Consider the following 16924-nt stretch of genomic DNA (forward strand, 5'->3'; position numbering starts at 1 on the left):
CGTTAACCACTGCGCCACGACGGGAACTCCCAAAGAATTTTTAAATTCATCCATTCAACAAGTATTTCTTGAGCATCCAATAAATGCCAGGCACTGGGGACACAGGGGAACCAGAGCAGACCTGGGCTCCACCCTCGAGGAGCTTCCTTCCAGTGGGGAGACTCCTACCAGTGACATAACTTCCTGGACAGACGCATCGGTGATGGGGGCTAGGAAGGAGAGGTGCATCTTGCTGAAATAGGCCCAGACGAGGGGCACTTGATCTGAAATCTGAAGGATGAAAGCAAGGAGCTGAGAAGGGGCGGGAGGAGCGTTGCAGGCAGAGGGACCAGAATTCCTGCGAAGCCCTGAGGCACGGGGAGCAGGTGAGCACACAGGACTGAAAGAGCTCAGGCAGGGGGGCTGTAGCCTGGGGAAGGGGTGGTGGGCCACTCAGACCATACAGGCCTTGAAAGCCACATTAACCAGTGTTGCTTTTGTTCCCAAAGCAGTGGAAGCAGGGGTTTTTTTGTGTGTGTTTGTTTTGTTTTTGCTTTTTAGGGCTGCCCCTGCAACACATGGAGGTCCCTAGGCTAGGGGTCGAATCGGAGCTGTAGCCGCCGACCTAGGCCACAGCCACAGCAACGTCAGAACCAAGCCAAGTTTGTGACCTATACCACAGCTCACAGCAACACTGGATCCTTAACCCACTGAGTGAGGCTAGGGATCGAACCCACATCCTTGTGGATACTAGTCAGGTTCATTACTGCTGAGCCACAACAGGAACCCTATTTAAGGGTTTTAACTGGAGATGAGACAGGGTCAGATTTGCTTTTCCAAAAGATGGCTCTGGCTGCAGAGTGTGTTGGAGGCAGCTGAGCAGCAGTGAGTGGACAGGGAAGAAGTTCCAGGAGAGCCAGGAACCTGGGCCCTTGGCAGGGCGGTGCTGTTGCACGTGGACTTAGGATACATCGCGGAGGTAGAGCTACTGGAACACACCGATAGTTTGGATGTGGGTAAAATGAAGGAGAGGGGTTTCAAGGACACGGCCAGGGTCTGAAGCTTGGCGCCTGGGAGAGGGAACACCAGAAAAGACAAAATTTCAAGGGACGGGTGCAATTTCAGATGCACGGGAGGTGGTGGTTTTGAGACACTGAGGAGCTGTTGAGTTGGCAGCTGGGTCCCTGGGTCTGGAGCTCAAAGGAGGGTTGACTTTGAGACACCCGTGACTGTCCTTTGTCCAAAGGGGGCATCATGAATTCATGGAAAGGATGGCCCCCTTTGGACACCAGCTCTCTGGCAGCCTCTGTTTCTCCCACAGCCCAGCCCGAGCCGTTTACCCCGTTCCTTATGTTCTCCAGGCTCCCGGCCTGCAGACGCTCGTGGGTTTCCAGATTCACCCCTGGGGCTCCGTGGCCACTGGGGAGTCACCCAGCAGCCTCTGGGCCGCAGCTGCTGAGGACTTGTGGGCCCCTGGCGCTGTCATGTGTCCGACTTGCTGTTGGGGGAATTACCGGCAGGACTGTCACTTCTGTGGTTTTCCCTCTTTTTTTTTTTTTTTTTTTTTTTAATTTTATGGCCTCACCCACAGTGTATGGAAGTTTTGGGGCCAGGGATTGGATCCCAGCCGCAGCTGCCACAACACTAATCCTTTAACCCATTGCGCCAGGCTGGTGACCGAACCCGCACCTCCACAGCGACCTGAGCTGCTGCAGTTGGACTCTTAACCCAGTTTCTGCACCACAGCAGAAACTCCAGTTTTCCATATTTTAAAAAATGTATAATTATTTTGGTTGGGGGTAGATAGTACATGCCTTTGGTAAAGGAATTTTTTCAGAGTTCCCGTCATGGTGCAGCGGTAACGAACCCAACTAGTATTCATGGGGATGCGGGTTCGATTCCTGGCCTTGCTCTGTGGGTTAAGGATCGGGTGATGCCATGAGCCTCAGTGTAAGTTGCAGGTGCAGCTTGGATCTGGTATTGCTGTGGCTGTGGTGTAAGTCAGCAGCTGCAGCTCCAATTTGACCCCTATCCTGGGAACTTCCATGTTTTGTAGGTTTGGCCCTAGGGAAAAAAAAATTTTTTTTTCAATATAAAAAACTTATTCAGTGGGAGTTTGTTCCCTCCTTGCTGGAGGTCACTGTCACCAGTGTCTGGGTGAACTCTCACAAAGCCATCCCTTAATCACACATACTTTTCTCCCTCTGACATTTTTTGAGAGGGCGGGGCTCACCCCTGGCGTGTGGAAGTTCCCAGACCAGGGATCGAACCCACGCCACAGCAGCAACCCAAGCCACAACAGTGACAATGCTGGATCCTTAACCTACTGATCCTAACCCTTAACAAAGGAACTTCATGCCCCTACTTTTTTCAATAGTATATATACACTTCACTACATATCATGGAGATCTTTGCATATCAGAATATAGATTTACTCTTTTTTTAATCATCTGCATATAGTCACTTTATGAATGTCATAGCTTATTGCACAGTCCCCGAGTGATGAATATTTAGATTGATTCAATCTGCTTTTACAAAAAAAAAAGTTGCAGTGAATAATCTCATACATATGGTATTTTACATAAATGTACGTTTAGTATTTTGAGGGGATAAAGTTCTAGAACTAGAATTCCAGAGTCAAAGGCCGTCTGTATTTTCCATTTGGACAAGTATCACAAAACTGCATCTCATTTGGGTTTGTATTTAAGGACACGATCTGAATAGTTGGGGACAACGGGGACAACACCCTCTTCTGTTTTCAAGAGACATGGCCCCGATCTTTTCTTTCTTTTTTTTTTTTTTTTTTTTTTTTGTCTTTTTGCCATTTCTTGGGCAGCTCCCATGGCATATGGGATGTTCCCAGGCTAGGGGTCGAATCGGAGCTGTAGCCACCAGCCTACGCCAGAGCCACAGCAACACGGGATCCGAGCCGCATCTGCAACCTACACCGCAGCTCACGGCAACGCTGGATTGTTAACCCACTGAGCAAGGCCAGGGACCGAACCCTGGCAACCTCATGGTTCCTAGTCGGATTCATTAACCACTGCGCCACGATGGGAACTCCCTTTGGCCCCCGTTCTTGACAATACCCCCTCGAGTGGCCATCCGCTGCATTGTGTCTACCTTTTGAGAACATACCTTTATGTGATGGGGGCAGCAGGAAAATGTTTATTTATCGTAGGAATGTTTCAGAGATGGAATAGTAATATAGCATTGAACATTCTGGAGACCAAGCCTTTGTTCTTGAGAGTGTATGCACTGGGGCACTTGATATATGTTCTTCTCTCCCTGACTTTCTCTGTTATTTGTGATTATATTAGGCTTTGTATAATAGAAAACTCAAAGTAACAGTGACTTAAACAATATAGAAGTTTATTTCCCTGCCATACAAAGGACGTTTGGGAGTAAGTAGTCCAGGGCTGGGCTGGTGGCTCCATGCAAGCTCCTTCCAGCATCTTTCTCCATCATCTCTTAATTCCATCTCGTATGTCACTTCATGGTCCAAAATAGCTACCAGAGTCCAGCCATCATGTCTATGTCCCAGGATGCATGAAAAGGAAGGGGCAGGACAAAAGGTGCATGCTTTCTAGCTGGGCCAGGGCTCTCTACAGTCTTTCACACACAAATGCAGGACCCATGTACGCTTGTGCAGGTTGTTCACTGGACAAGGATGTCATTCACATCGTCGCCATCATGGATTTGTATTTTTATTTACAGTGTTTCTAGCAGATGGCAATGAGGTATCCCGTAACAAAAGCAATATATTAGGTTCATTTTATGACAGTATTTTGAGGAATGGATGTCTTTTCTTAATTCACACAAAGGTACTGTCTGGACTATGGATGGCTCTGCCTCAAATACACTTGCAGGTCTTTGTCGGCACCTAGTCACCCTGTCACACTGAGCTGCAAGGAAGGCCAAGAAATGCAGTGTTTAGCTGGGCTTCTCCAACTGAAATAAAAATTCCATTGCTGAGAAAGAAGAGGGAAGCATAGCTGGCAGTCTGCCACACTGTCTCAATCCAAGGGTGTGCTTGCTGCAGCAGCCAAAAGACCACGGGCAACTTGGTTTTGGGTAATCTCGTGCCCAGGCCACCTTTTCCTCATGCAACCAGGAAATACTCACATCCCAAGTATATTCCCCTTGGCATGTCATTTACAGAAGGGTCATCTGAATTGCAGACAAGATTTCTAAGTTAAAACTCCTGAGTCAGCGTCATCATGCTGCAGTAACAATTTATTTTTATTTTTTTTTTTTTTTTTTTTTGTCTTTTGTTGTTGCTATTTCTTGGGCCGCTCCCGCGGCATATGGAGGTTCCCAGGCTAGGGGTCCAATCGGAGCTGTAGCCACCGGCCTACGCCAGAGCCACAGCAACGCGGGATCCGAGCCGCGTCTGCAACCTACACCACAGCTCACGGCAACGCCGGATCGTTAACCCACTGAGCAAGGGCAGGGACCGAACCCGCAACCTCATGGTTCCTAGTCGGATTCGTTAACCACTGCGCCACGACGGGAACTCCCCTGCAGTAACAATTTATAAAACAGGTAAGGTAGGAAGTCCTTTCGGCTAATAGAGAAATGAAATGACTCCACTCCAGAGTTCCCATCGTGGCACAGCAGAAACGAATCCAACTGAGAACCATGAGGTTTTGGGTTTGATCCCTGGCCTTGCTCAGTGGGTTAAGGATCCCCCATTGCCGTGAGCTGTGGGGTAGGTTGCAGATGTGGCTCGGATCTGGCATTGCTGTGGCTATGATGTAGGCCGGCAGCTGTAGCTCCAATTAGACCCCTAGCCTGGGAACCTCCATACGCTGCAGGTATGGCCCTAAAAAGCAAAAAAAAAAAAAAAAAAAAAAAGACTACACCCCAAAGTTTGTAATCATCAATGCTGACACTGAACACGGATGTAGATTCTTGTAGTTCTCTGTCTACACCATGCATTTCTTACTTCCATGCCTTTGCACCTGCTCTCTTGTCTTCCTAAATTTGTCCCATTCCCCCATTATTTTCTTACTGGTAAACTCCTATTCATCCTTAAAAACCCTACTCAGTGACCTGCTCCTCTGTGGAACCTTGTGGTATACTTAACCCCTCCTAAGTTTGCACAATTCTCTTCCTGTGTATTGTATCTATCATTAGAAGGGTGTTATTTGTACATCTGTTTGTCCTACTAGAGCATGAACTTTGGCAGGTACAGGACCGGGTCTTATTCTATATGCCTGCAGAGAAGCCAGCTCATAGTCACAGGTAGTGTCCACTGAACCCTATTCTGATCCAAAAGCAAGTTTATACTTTCTTTTCCAAGGCCCCACTCCAAATCTCTTATTTGCTTTAAAAGAACAAAAGGACTTCTTGATACGTTACAGACCACATTCAAATTACAGGAAAAGAGTTTTTCCTTGAACTTTTAGGATCAATCTTAAAATAAGTTCTGTGTTTTGAAACTTGTGTTTTTGCCCAAGCATAACAAATGCCACACATTCAGTGAAATTATTTGGGTGGGGTTTCCTTTTAGCGACGCTAGAGACCTCCGCACTCCTTTTTCCTAACCTCCTATATTTAAAATTGTCCGCTGCAAGTCAGACCCAGAAAGACAAAAGAAAAGTATAATAATAAACTGCTCTATTTGCATCATTTGTCAGTCTTTGAAGGATAAAGGTCACCCACCATATTGCCCAACTGACTTCTTCAACTGGAACTAATTCCTGTTTTTCCAGGTTTCATAAGTGCATGCCCAGAGCTTCAGTGTACAATTTGGAGAATCAAACTGCACAGAATCCCATTTCTTATCAGAGTAGTCAGTTGTTGCTTAGGTTTCTCTCTAAGCTCAGCCTCTTAGGACTCAATTACCACCGTCCTCCAGTTATTGTGTCTTTTCAAAAATCGGGCTGGTTTAGGGGTTCCTGTCGTGGCACATCGGAAATGAATCTGACTAAACCATGTGGTTCCGTCCCGCCTCCATCAGTGGGTTAAGGACCTGGTGTTGCTGTGAGCTACAGTGTAGGTCACAGATGCAGCTCGGATCCCATGTTGCTGTGACTGTGGTGTAGGCTGGCAGCTGCAGCTCTGATTTGACCCCTTACCTGGAAACTTCCATATGCTTCAGGTGCAGCTGTTACACAGATTTTTTTTTTTAATTTTTTAATTATAGAAGAAGACTGAGCTGCTATTTGGGGGGGCCCCATGGAATGGGGGTTCTCCAGGAAAGCCAGGCTGCCTCTGCAAATGGCAACCCCAGGTGGCTTTCCCAGCCCCACAAAGCTTCTTCGTTCTTGTTGGTGGGACTGGGTGACACTGTTCCCAGGGACAAAGTGACTAGGACTCTGCCCTCTTAGCCCCACCCTCTTCCAGGACTTAAGCTGCTGTGGCTGACTCCCAAGTTAGCAGGTCTCAGTGAGTAAAGAATCAGAGCCCAGGTGGGTGCCACAGTTGAGGGGCAGCATAGAGGGGGAGGCCCGTTGCCATGGCTGCCCCAGACTCCTAAGGGGCATCCCTGTGGGGGCTGCTCACCGCACTCCTGACTTGCATCCATGCACGAGCCCAAGTCTTGCTCTTCAGGCATCTCTTTTCTAGGCTACGTACAGACCTATCTCTCATCCACACACTGTAGTCACTGGAAAGCTGAAAAACCAGTGCTGGGGGAGTTTGCTTGTGACACATCCGGTTAAGGATCTGGGGTTGTAGCTGCAGTGTTGCTGTAGGTCACTGTTGCCCTCAGGCTCTATTCCTGGCCCAGAAACTGCCACATGCTGCAAGCACAGCCCCTTCCCCAATGTTTTTTTAACTTTTAAAATTAAAAAAATTTCTGAAAAATTAAAAATAGTGCTTGGGCCCCATTCCCCATCATCAAAGGAAAGCACCATGGTGAGGGCTCTTTTTTTTGGTCTTTTTAGGGCCGCACCCTTGGGCACAAGGAGGTTCCCAGGCTAGGGGTTGACTCAGAGCTGCAGCTGCTGGCCTCCACCACGGCCACAGCAACGCAGGATCCGAACCACATCTGCAACCTACACTACAGCCCACCACAACGCCGGATCTTTAACCCACTGAGCAAGGCCAGGGATAGAACCTGAGTCGTCATGGATACTAGTCGGGTTCGTTCATCACTGAGCCACGACAGGAACTCCTGAAGTCTTTCATTATACAGTAGTTTGGGTAACTTTGTCCTTTATAAAAATGGAGTCATGGGTATGTGCTCTTTTGTGTCTGGCTTCTGTGGCCCAGCCCTGCTTGTGGGACTGATCTGTGCCATTGTGTGAAGTTACACATAAGATCCTCGTTCCCGTGGTATGTGTCAGTGTACAGTCCTTTGGGGTGGAAGGGCATCTAGATTGTCTCTAGTTTGGGGCTTCTACGGATCGATTGTGCTGCTGTGAACATTCTAGTTTGCAACTCTGGGTAAACACACAGACAGTCAGGGTCTATAACCTAGGAGTGCACTGCTGAGTCATAGTGACTGTAGATTTTGCCAGTCTTCCAGAATGACCTATGAAAATCACCTGTTACTTTTTTTTTTTTTTTTTGCTTTTTAGAGCCGCAAGAGCAGCACATGGAAGTATCTGGGCTAAGGGTCAAGTTGGAGATGGAGCTGCCGGCCTACACCACAGCCACAGACACGCGGGATCCTTAAGCCACTGAGCAACACCAGGGATCAAACTCGCATCCTTGTGGATACCAGTCAGGTTTGTAACCCATTGAGCCACAACGGGAACTCCCTCTCTCTGCTTCTTGATGCTGTGCAAGGGCTACAGTTCCTCCCACCTTGACGGAGTTCAACTGTCTATTTAACAGCTGTGGGTGGGACCCCTGCATCTGCCAGAACTGGGCTTGGGGCTCCCCCTTGGGGAGCAACACAGACAGAGAGCCTTCTTAGAATTTATAATTCCATCTAGAGCAAGGGTTCGCAAAGTGTGGTCCCGGACCACCAGCAGCAGCATCACCTGGGAACTAGTGAAAAAGGCAGTCTCTGGCCATACCCCAGATTCCTTGAATAATTGAACAAGCTCCCCAGGTGATTCTAACACCTCCTGAAGTTGAAGGGCTGATTGCAGCATGAGCTCTCCATGAAGGCAGTTTTTCCCTGGGGGAACATTTGGCAACTCTGCAGACATGTTTGGTTATCACATGAGGGGAAAAGGGGTTAATAGGTAGAGGCCAAGGATGCTATTAAACACCCTACAATGCATCCTACAATGCACAGGACAAGCCCTCATGACAAAGAATTGACTGATCCAAAATGTCAGCTGTGCCAAGGTTGAGAAACCTGCCCCAGCGCAGTGACAACAGAGGGCAGGGAGTGCAGTGGTTCTTTTCTCCCTTTGTTCCAGGAGTGTTTCGAGGGGTGCCCCCGCACATGACCTGGGGTGAATCACACCCCCTTACTCTCACCCCCATTTCCCCAGTTATGAAGTGAGGGGGTTGGATTCAGGCTGCTGAGTTCCTTTTCTGCTTGGATGTTCAGTGGCTCCAGCCAAGCGACCATCTCTTCCTCTCAGGAGCCAACCGGCTTAGAAAGAGGCTTTGGGGAGGGGAGGGCTCTATCATCTGCCTAGAGCCTCTCCAACGTAGGCTGCAGCAGCCGGAGGCCAGTGGGCCTTGTGTTTCCCGGTGAACAGTGCTCTCCCCATGGTGGGCGATGTCTGCTTCCACTGGCCCAACCCCAAGGACACCACTTTGGGAAAGGAAGAGAGCCAATAGCTGGCTCCACGCCCTTGATGCTTTTCCCGGGGGGTGGGGGGCGGCAGCCAGAGCGGCGCCCTCTCTCCTGAGCTTCAAACATCCACTGTGCTCATACTCTAAATAAAGCAGCGGCCCCGGCCAGGGAGGTCCGGAGACCCGTGAGCAGCCGCGGTACCCTAATTGCCCGCCCGCTGGGGCGGGGCCCTCCACGACCCTCCAAGCCCTGGGGCAGGGAGCACCCCGGCGCTCACTCAAAGCCGAGGAGCGTGGGGGCGGAGGTAAACCGAAGGATTTTGAGAGCTCCTGAACTCTGATTGGTCAGACTCCGAGGCCCCGCCTCTCCCCGGGGCTCGCTGACCAGCCATCTCCTTCTCCATGGACCCGCCGCTCCCGAGAGCCAGGAGGCGGAGGGCATTGTTTATTATTTTATATTTTGGAAGATTTGTGCAGGCTTGAGCGACACACTCTGGCAGACGGTCGCGGCTTCCGTGCAGTCGTGGCTCGCCTTCGCACCGAGGGTCCCCAAGTTCAGGTACGAAGACTTAAGACTGAGAACAGGAGTTCCTGTTGTGGCTCAGAGAGTTAAAGTCACCACTAGTATCCCTGAGAATGCGGGTTTGTTCCCTGGTCTCGCCCGGTGGGTTAAGGATCCAACGCGTCTAGCAAGCTACAGCGCCTAACGCGGCTTGGCTCCGGCGTTGCTGTGGCTGTGTTGGTCAGTAGCTGCAGCTCCCGTTCAACTCCTAGCCTGGGAACTAACATGCGGGCAGGCTCGGCCCTAAAAAGATAAAGGGGAAAAAAAAAAAAAGACTGAAAACAGATGCTGAGAGATACACCTTGCGGGGGGTGGGGGTGGGGGTGGGGTGGGGTGGGGGCGTGGTGGGGGCGCAGGGCAGAAGCAGCAAGCCCAATAACTGGAAATGAATGCTTTGGCTACAAGTTCGAACCCTCACAAGTGCAGTGTGGTCTGGGGCAAGACCCTGCCTGCTCTGATTTTTACCTTGCATAAGTGAAAAGGTAAGTCAAGTTTAGCGGACTTGGGCTCCTTAGTGGGTGGATTTGCATGGCTCATGGTTATCACATCCCTTGAAACCCCACCTGCAGACAGTCAATGCCTGTTACATCGGGCCAACCAAGGGCACCTGACTTCGTGTGCATTTATTGCCCGCTGTTAAATAATGCGCTGTTAATAGGTAACAAATTAATGCAACTGTTTTGTAATCTGAGCTCTGTGGCTCTAAAGCACCTTCTTTGAACCAAAGACTGATACTCCTATCTTAATTAGGATGCAAGAGAAAGGGCTTTAAACTTTCTCCTTAAATCTGTCACTTTGCCCTGTGCCATGCTGGCGGGGCCCATCCTAGTGCCCCTTGTCCCGGTTCCCTGAGTTCAGATGCAACACTGGGAACGATGATCATTTTAACACCCTTGTCGCATGGTTCATTTTGCTGTTGAATGAAGTCCAGGGGAGATAATCACCCTGCACACACATCAGATCTGTTAAGTTGGTAGGAGGGAGCAGTTGCTAAAAGGCAGTAGGGCAGTTCCCAGTGGGGTTCAGCAGGTTAGGAACCTGACTTGTATCCACGAGGATGCGGGTTCGATCCTGGCCTCACTCAGTGGGTTAAGACTCCATTACCAAGAGCTGTGGTGTGGGTTGCAGACGAGGTCAGGATCCTACATTGCTGTGGCTGTGGTGTAGGCCAGCAGCTGCAGCTCCAGTTCTACCCCCTGGCCTGGAAACTTCCATATGCTTCAGGTGTGGCCATAAAAAGAAAAAAGAGGCAGTGGGGGAACGAGGGTGGTGCCTACAGCCTCCCCGCCTCTCCTGCACACCCCTGGCTCTGCTTCCCTGGCTGCTTCCCAAGGAAGTGATCAAGGGTGAGAATGAGGCGCTCACGTGGACAGTGAAAGCACTGAGGTCGTTCTCCCTGGCCGAGGGAAGTCAGAGGTTTACATCCCAGCAGGAAGTGCCAACCAGGCTCTTGACCCCTCTGTGCTGAAGTCAGGTAAGGAGGGTGGTTTGTAAAGTTCACTTGGGAGATTGAAGGAGTTAACCCCTCTTTATTGATTACAGCTTCCTTGAGAGCATTCTGCAACATTTTTCCTTTTTTTTTCTTCCCTTTTGGGGCCACATCTGTGGCATATGGAGGTTCCCAGGCTAGGGGGCGAATCGGAGCTACACCTGCCGGCCTGTGGCACAGCCACAGCAATGCCAGATCCAAGCCTCGTCTGTGACTTACACCACAGGTCACGGCAATGTCGGGTCAGTCACCCGCTTAGTGAGACCAGGGATCGAACCCAAAACCTGATGGGTCCTAGTCAGATTTGTTTCCGCTGTGCCACGATGGGAACTCCACGTCCTGCAACATTTGCTTTACCTGTTTCCACCACATATGCTGCTTGCACAAATATTGGCAAAGTGCTTGTCTGCACTCAGCATTATGCTGGGCCTAGAGTCAGAGCAGGGATCAGGGGAGACACAGTCCTTGCCTTCCAGCTCCAGGAGCTCTGTTGTGGTGTGATCTGCCCGCCAGCTGAACTGGGGGCAGCTCTGCCCTCTGCTTTCTGCCTTTCCCCACATGCTCCCCGTGCCCCACCATCCGTAAGCCTAGCCCTGCCATCAGATACCACAGAGGCTAGCAGCTGGCTCCTCTCCATCTTCTCAAAGGGTAGAATTTCCTGGCAAGGACAGAGCGTCTCTCTGTGGGAAGAGGGAAAAGCCTGGGCATGTTTTCTTTTCTTGGCAGGAGCAAACCCCAGGGCCTGGGCCAGCCCCCAGCAGGCAGAGGATAGGGGGCCCACTAGGGTAGGTTTCCTAGCAGCGCCGTCCTCCTGCCCCAGGTTTCCAGGGGGGAGTCGGGGTAGGCTTGGGAAGTGGCTCTGAATTCCATGCTTTCTCCTCTGGTTGGGTTCTGACTAAGCTGCATCAGCAGACCTTCTGGAGTTCCCATGGTGGCTTAGCAGGTTACAAATCCAACCAGTATCCATGAGGACATGGGTTCGATCCCTGGCCTCCCCCAGTGGGTTAAGGATCTGGCGTGGCCATGAGCTGTGGTGTAGGTTGCAGACTTGGCTCAGATTCTGTATTGCTGTGGCTATGGCATAGGCCAGCAGGTGCAACTCCAATTTGACTCCTAGCCTGGAAACTTCCATAGGGCCCAGGTGCTGCCCTAAAAAGCACGCGTGCACGCACACACACACACAAAATCAGCAGACCTTCTGCTGACTCTGGCCCTAGGACGGTGCCCATATTCACACATGTTTCTCTGTTTCGTTTTTTTGTTTGTTTTGCTTTTTAGGGCCACACCTGCAGCATATGGAAGTTCCCAGGAAAGGGGTCAAACTGGAGCTGCAGCTGCCGGCCTACACCGCAGCTACCACAATGCCAGATCTGAGCCTCATCTGCGACCTACACTGAAGCTCATGGCAACACCGGATCTTTAACCCTCTGAGCAGGGCCAGGGATTGAACCTGCATCCTCATGGATACTAGTCAGTTCGTTACCACGGAGCCACCCCAGGAACTCCACACACACGCATGTTTCTCTGGATATGAACCTTCAGGGAGTGACTTGCCCGGAAATAAGCAAGATGAGCTGGGTTAATGCCAGGGTCTCCTGGTGTTGATTTGCAGAGACTAAGGTCTTCTTTCTTCCCCTTCTGCGAAAAAAGCAGGGGAGTCCGACAAATGGGGATTAAAGCAGCTGAGTTTATGTGAAGTGTCATAGGCAGGTCTATATAGAGACAGAAGCTCGATTCCTGGTGGCTTAGGGCCTGGAGTGATGCGGGGGACAAGCGGGGATGATAGCTGAAGGGTCCTACGTGTGGTGATGAAAATGTTCTAAAATTGTGGTTAGGGTTGCCTGTCTCTGTAAAGGTCCTGAAATCACCAGGTTCTAGACCTTAAATGGATGAGTTATATGGTATAGAAATTCAATCTCTGTGAAGCTGTTGACAACCAGCTGAGATGTGTGGCCATGTTTGGGCTCCTGAGCATCCCCCGACCCTGAATGAACCTAACCTCCCAGCTCCTGAGGCCTCCCCCTACCCCCTGGTCCCTTAGGCACAGGCTGAGGACCGGGCTCCCTCTGCTCCTGAGCGCGCCCCTCAGAGCGGGCCCTGCCCCTCCCGTGGGGGAGGGCGTCTCGAGGGGGGAGAGAAGCTTCTCAGAAGCATCAGGAGCAAAAGGCCCCTCAGAACCGTGAGGCCTCCAATGGGCAGCCCCACCACCCAGGGCTGTGCAGACGCCAACCCAGCTTCATAGCTTCCAGATGCGATGAATGAATCGCTTAGATCAAGTAGGCTTATGGGTGATTTTTGCCTCTTTCTGTTGTTTTCCAATTTTTTCCCCCACATTTTGCTTCTCTTCTTTATTTCAGTCAAAAGTACATCAAAGTGAGGGCTGGGTGGCAGGTGGTCAGGGGTCGAGGGCTGTCTGTGGACGCTGTTCCTGATGGATTCTGTCCCCCTGGCAGGAGTCATGTGGCTGGAAATACTCCTCGCCTCTGTGCTGGGCTTTGTCATCTACTGGTTCGTCTCCAAGGACAAGGAGGAGACCTTGCTCCTTGGAGATGGCTGGTGGGGGCCCGGATCAAGGCCCGCGGCTGCGGAGGACGAGAGCATCCGGCCATTCAAGGTGGAGACGTCAGACGAGGAGATCAACGTAAGGCACCTCTTTCCAGGCCTCGGAGCGGAGGGGAGAGTGGGGAGCCCCTGCCCGGGGTTTCTCTGAGTCAGGGTGGCGGGGCAGGTCGGGCCTCAAGCTGGGGCTGGGACCTGGAGCGGCGGGGAAAGTGGCCTCTCTCGGGGGTGTTTTCTGCTCTGCCTTCCCCATCCCTCCTGCTCTCCCTCCTCTGTCTCCGCCTCCCCTGCTGAAGGCCCAGCAGCCCTGGGCGGGAGAGGGGGTGCCAGCTGGGCCCAGTTACACGTGTCAAGGGTCACAGAAAGCAGCTGTAGTTTTTCTTTTTTACGGGCTGCACCTGTAGCATATGGAGTTTCCTAGGCGAAGGGTCGAATCGGAGCCACAGCTGGCAGCCTATACCACAACTCATAGCAACACGGGATCCGAGCCACATCTGCGATCTACACCACAGCTCACAGCGATGCTGGATCCCTAAGCAAGGCCAGGGATCAAAACCCACATCCTCATGGATACTAGTCAGGTTCCTTAACTGCTGAGCCACAACGGAAACTCCAGAAAGCAGCTGTGTCTCTGTGCCCCACCTGAAACCTTGAGCCTGAGCTTGGAGGAGGAGGAGACGGTCTCCTCGGGGCCTGGGCGGGGACCCTGAGTGAGAGGCCAGGCCATGGTGACAAAATGCTGCAGCACAGGGAACTCTGTCTCAGGGCCAGCCTTGACCAGGCACCTGCTGTGTGTCGCCCTCTTGTGGTCACACGCAGCCCTGGCCATCATACGGAAGTGGAAGCTCAGAGAGGCAAAGCAGTTGACCCAAGGTGAACCGAGTCGATCCGCAGGAGGACTTGGACTCAGCTCTAACGCCAAAGCCTGTGCCCCGTCCCCGGCTCAGGGCTGGAATCAGGAGGGACGGCTGTGGCCGGCAGGGGTGGGGGGATGGATCTAAGAGCAGAGCCAGGAAGGTGAGTGGGATCTGGGCCTTCCCTTCCCAAACTTTCTTTCATTCTGTGGGTATCGGAGCACCTACTGTGTGCAGGCCCGGTGCTGGGTGCTTAGAAGGAGAGAGATCCTTGTCTCAAAGAGAACCTAGTCCAGGAGTTGAGAAGAAGAATGTAGACAGAGGAAAGGTAACGATGAATAGAGGTAAATGCCGTAAGAAGGGCTGATAAAAAGGCACAAAAGGAGTTCCCGCTGTGGGGCAGCAGGTTAAGGATCCGGCATTGCCTCTTGAGGCAGTGAGGGTTCAACCCCCGGTCTGGCACAGTGGGTTAAAGATCCTGCATCACCGTGACTTTGGTATAGGTCACAGCTGTGGCTCAGATTCAGTCCCTGGCCTGGGAACGTCCATATGCCATGGGTGTGGCCAAAAAAGAGAAAAAAGCCACAAGAGCTCTTGAGGAAGGGATTAAGGAGCAGAGACTGGGTTGTCCCCGAGAGAAACCAGACGGGGCCCGCTCAGTAGGACGTGATAAGCTGTCACGATTAAGGACAGAGGCTGAGCCCCGAGGACATCTCCATCAGTGGCTTTCTGGACTCAGCATCTGACATTCCTAAAACCTGTGTGGAGGTGACTGCAGTGTTTTGGGGGACGCTCTGGGAAGGGTGACACTTGACAGCCTCTGAGGATGGACTTAAACTTCCCCACCTGGGGCTGGTCTTTCAGCCTGATGGGCATCATCTGCCTGTAAGACTTGCACCTTCTCTCCTGGTCTGTAATTGTCATCCCAACTGAGTTATCCTGTTATCATTCAGGGCTGTATATCAGAGGTGGCAAATCCACCCTGCCACCTGTTTTTGTCCAGCTCCCCTGCTTAGAATAGTTTTTACGTCATTAAATGGTTGGGGAAAATCAAAAGAAAACTTGGTAACATGTGAGAATGACATGGCATTCAAATTTCAGTGTCCATAAATAAAATTTTGTTGGAACACAGCCATGCCATTGATCCATGTACTGCCTACCCGGATGGAGTGGAGTAGCCACAGCTCCAAAAGCCTAAGAGGAGTTCCCACTGTGGCTCAGCAGATGGTGAACCCAGCCTGTATCCAGGAGGCTGCAGGTTCAATCCCTGGCCTCGCTCACTGGGTTAAGGATCTGGCGTGGCTGTGGCGTAGGCTGGTGGCTGCAGCTCTGATGCGACCCTTAGCCTGGGAACTTCCATATGCCACAGGTTTGGCCCTAAAAAAGCATTTTTAAAAAAAGTTTACCAATAAAAGTTTGCCGTATAAAGCCTTGGTAAATTCAACATGCATTGCTCATCATTTAAAAGCTGAAAAATGAGACATGAACCTGAAGTGGAGAGGGAAGAGCAGATATTTTGGGAATAGCCACTCTTGAGGGAAACGGGGACGTTTCTTCTGGTATCAACCTGAGAAGCCAGAGTGCAGGTCTGCCAACCAGGGACCCCCGCCCCCTGTGCGATGCCCCGTGGCTTCACCTCTAAGGTAGCACAGGCTCTCGTGGTGGCAGGGTTTGTTCTGTCTTCTGGAAACAAACTTTCTCTGTGCTCTGCCTCCATCCTTCCCCTCGGGGTCCCCCCATTTTGCTCCAGGACTTACACCAGAGGATCGAGAAGTTTCGCTTAACCCCGCCTTTGGAGGACAGCCGCTTCCACTACGGGTTCAACTCCAACTATCTGAAGAAAATCATCTCCTACTGGCGGAACACATTCGACTGGAGGAAGCAGGTGGAGGTTCTCAACAAGTACCCTCACTTCAAGACCAAGATTGAAGGTATGTTTCCAAAACACCAGCCGGAGGGGGGCGTATATCACAGCAACGGCCTTCTTAGATACCAATTGTGACTTAGAGAAGGCTGAGAGACCCAGAATCCAGTGGTCGGTCCCTGAGATATATTTGAAAGGTAGAACCATAAGCAATGAGATCCTGCTGTACAGCACAGGGAACTATATCAGTCACTTATGATGGAGCATGACAGAGGATAGTGTGAGAACAGAATGTATATATGTATGTGTGACTGGGACACCTTGCTGTACAGTAGAAAATTGACAGAACACTGTAAACCAGCTATAATGGAAACAAGAAAAATCATTTAAAAAAATAAATCTGAAGGATTAATAAATTTATGCTGTAAAAAAATAAAAGGAGTTTCTGTTGTGGTGCAGCTGAAACGAATTCAACTGGGAACCATGAGGTTGTGGGTTCGATCCCTGGCCTCGCTCAGTGGGTTAAGGATCCGGCATTGCCTCGAGCTGTGGTGTAGTTTGCAGACGCAGCTCGGATCTGGCGTGGCTGTGGCTGTGGTGTAGGCTGGCAGCTGCAGCTCTGATTCGACCCCTCGCCTGGGAAACCTCCATATGCCACAGGTGTGGCCCTATAAAGGCAAAAGACCAAAAAATAAATAAATTAAAAATAAATAAATAAATGGAAAAAAGAAAGGTAGAACCTCACCAGGATGCAATCGTAATGCAAAAATCCCAGCAAACCCATTGGACTTTAGAGCTAATACAGGAAAACATAGAAATAAAAGACCAAAGAAATGCACAATCCAGGGAGTTCCCGCTGTGGCACAGCAGGATTGGCAGCCTCTTGGGAGTGCTGGGAGGCAGGTTCCATCCCCGGCCCAGCCCACCAGGTTAGGGCTCCAGCAGTACCCCAGCTTCAGCTTAGGTTG

At 51.0% G+C, this 16924-nt stretch overlaps 1 protein-coding gene across 2 annotated transcripts in view; it reads left to right on the plus strand.

The window, feature by feature from the left end:
• EPHX1 (epoxide hydrolase 1) overlaps positions 1-16924 on the plus strand; it is a 37758-nt gene that overhangs the window by 8980 nt on the left and 11854 nt on the right. Inside the window, 3 exon segments of one of the 2 annotated variants that reach the window (NM_214355.2) lie at positions 8912-9187; positions 13133-13320; positions 15843-16023. In NM_214355.2, coding sequence (NP_999520.2) covers positions 13138-13320; positions 15843-16023 — 364 coding nt within the window. In that variant the 5' untranslated portion in view covers positions 8912-9187; positions 13133-13137. 2 annotated transcript variants of the gene reach the window in all.

This window comes from Sus scrofa, chromosome 10 (genome assembly GCF_054392235.1).
Source record: "Sus scrofa isolate SSC_HxYL_T2T_F1_AM1 chromosome 10, Sscrofa_HxYL_maternal_Yorkshire_Landrace_v2.0, whole genome shotgun sequence".
Classification (NCBI taxonomy): domain Eukaryota; kingdom Metazoa; phylum Chordata; class Mammalia; order Artiodactyla; family Suidae; genus Sus; species Sus scrofa.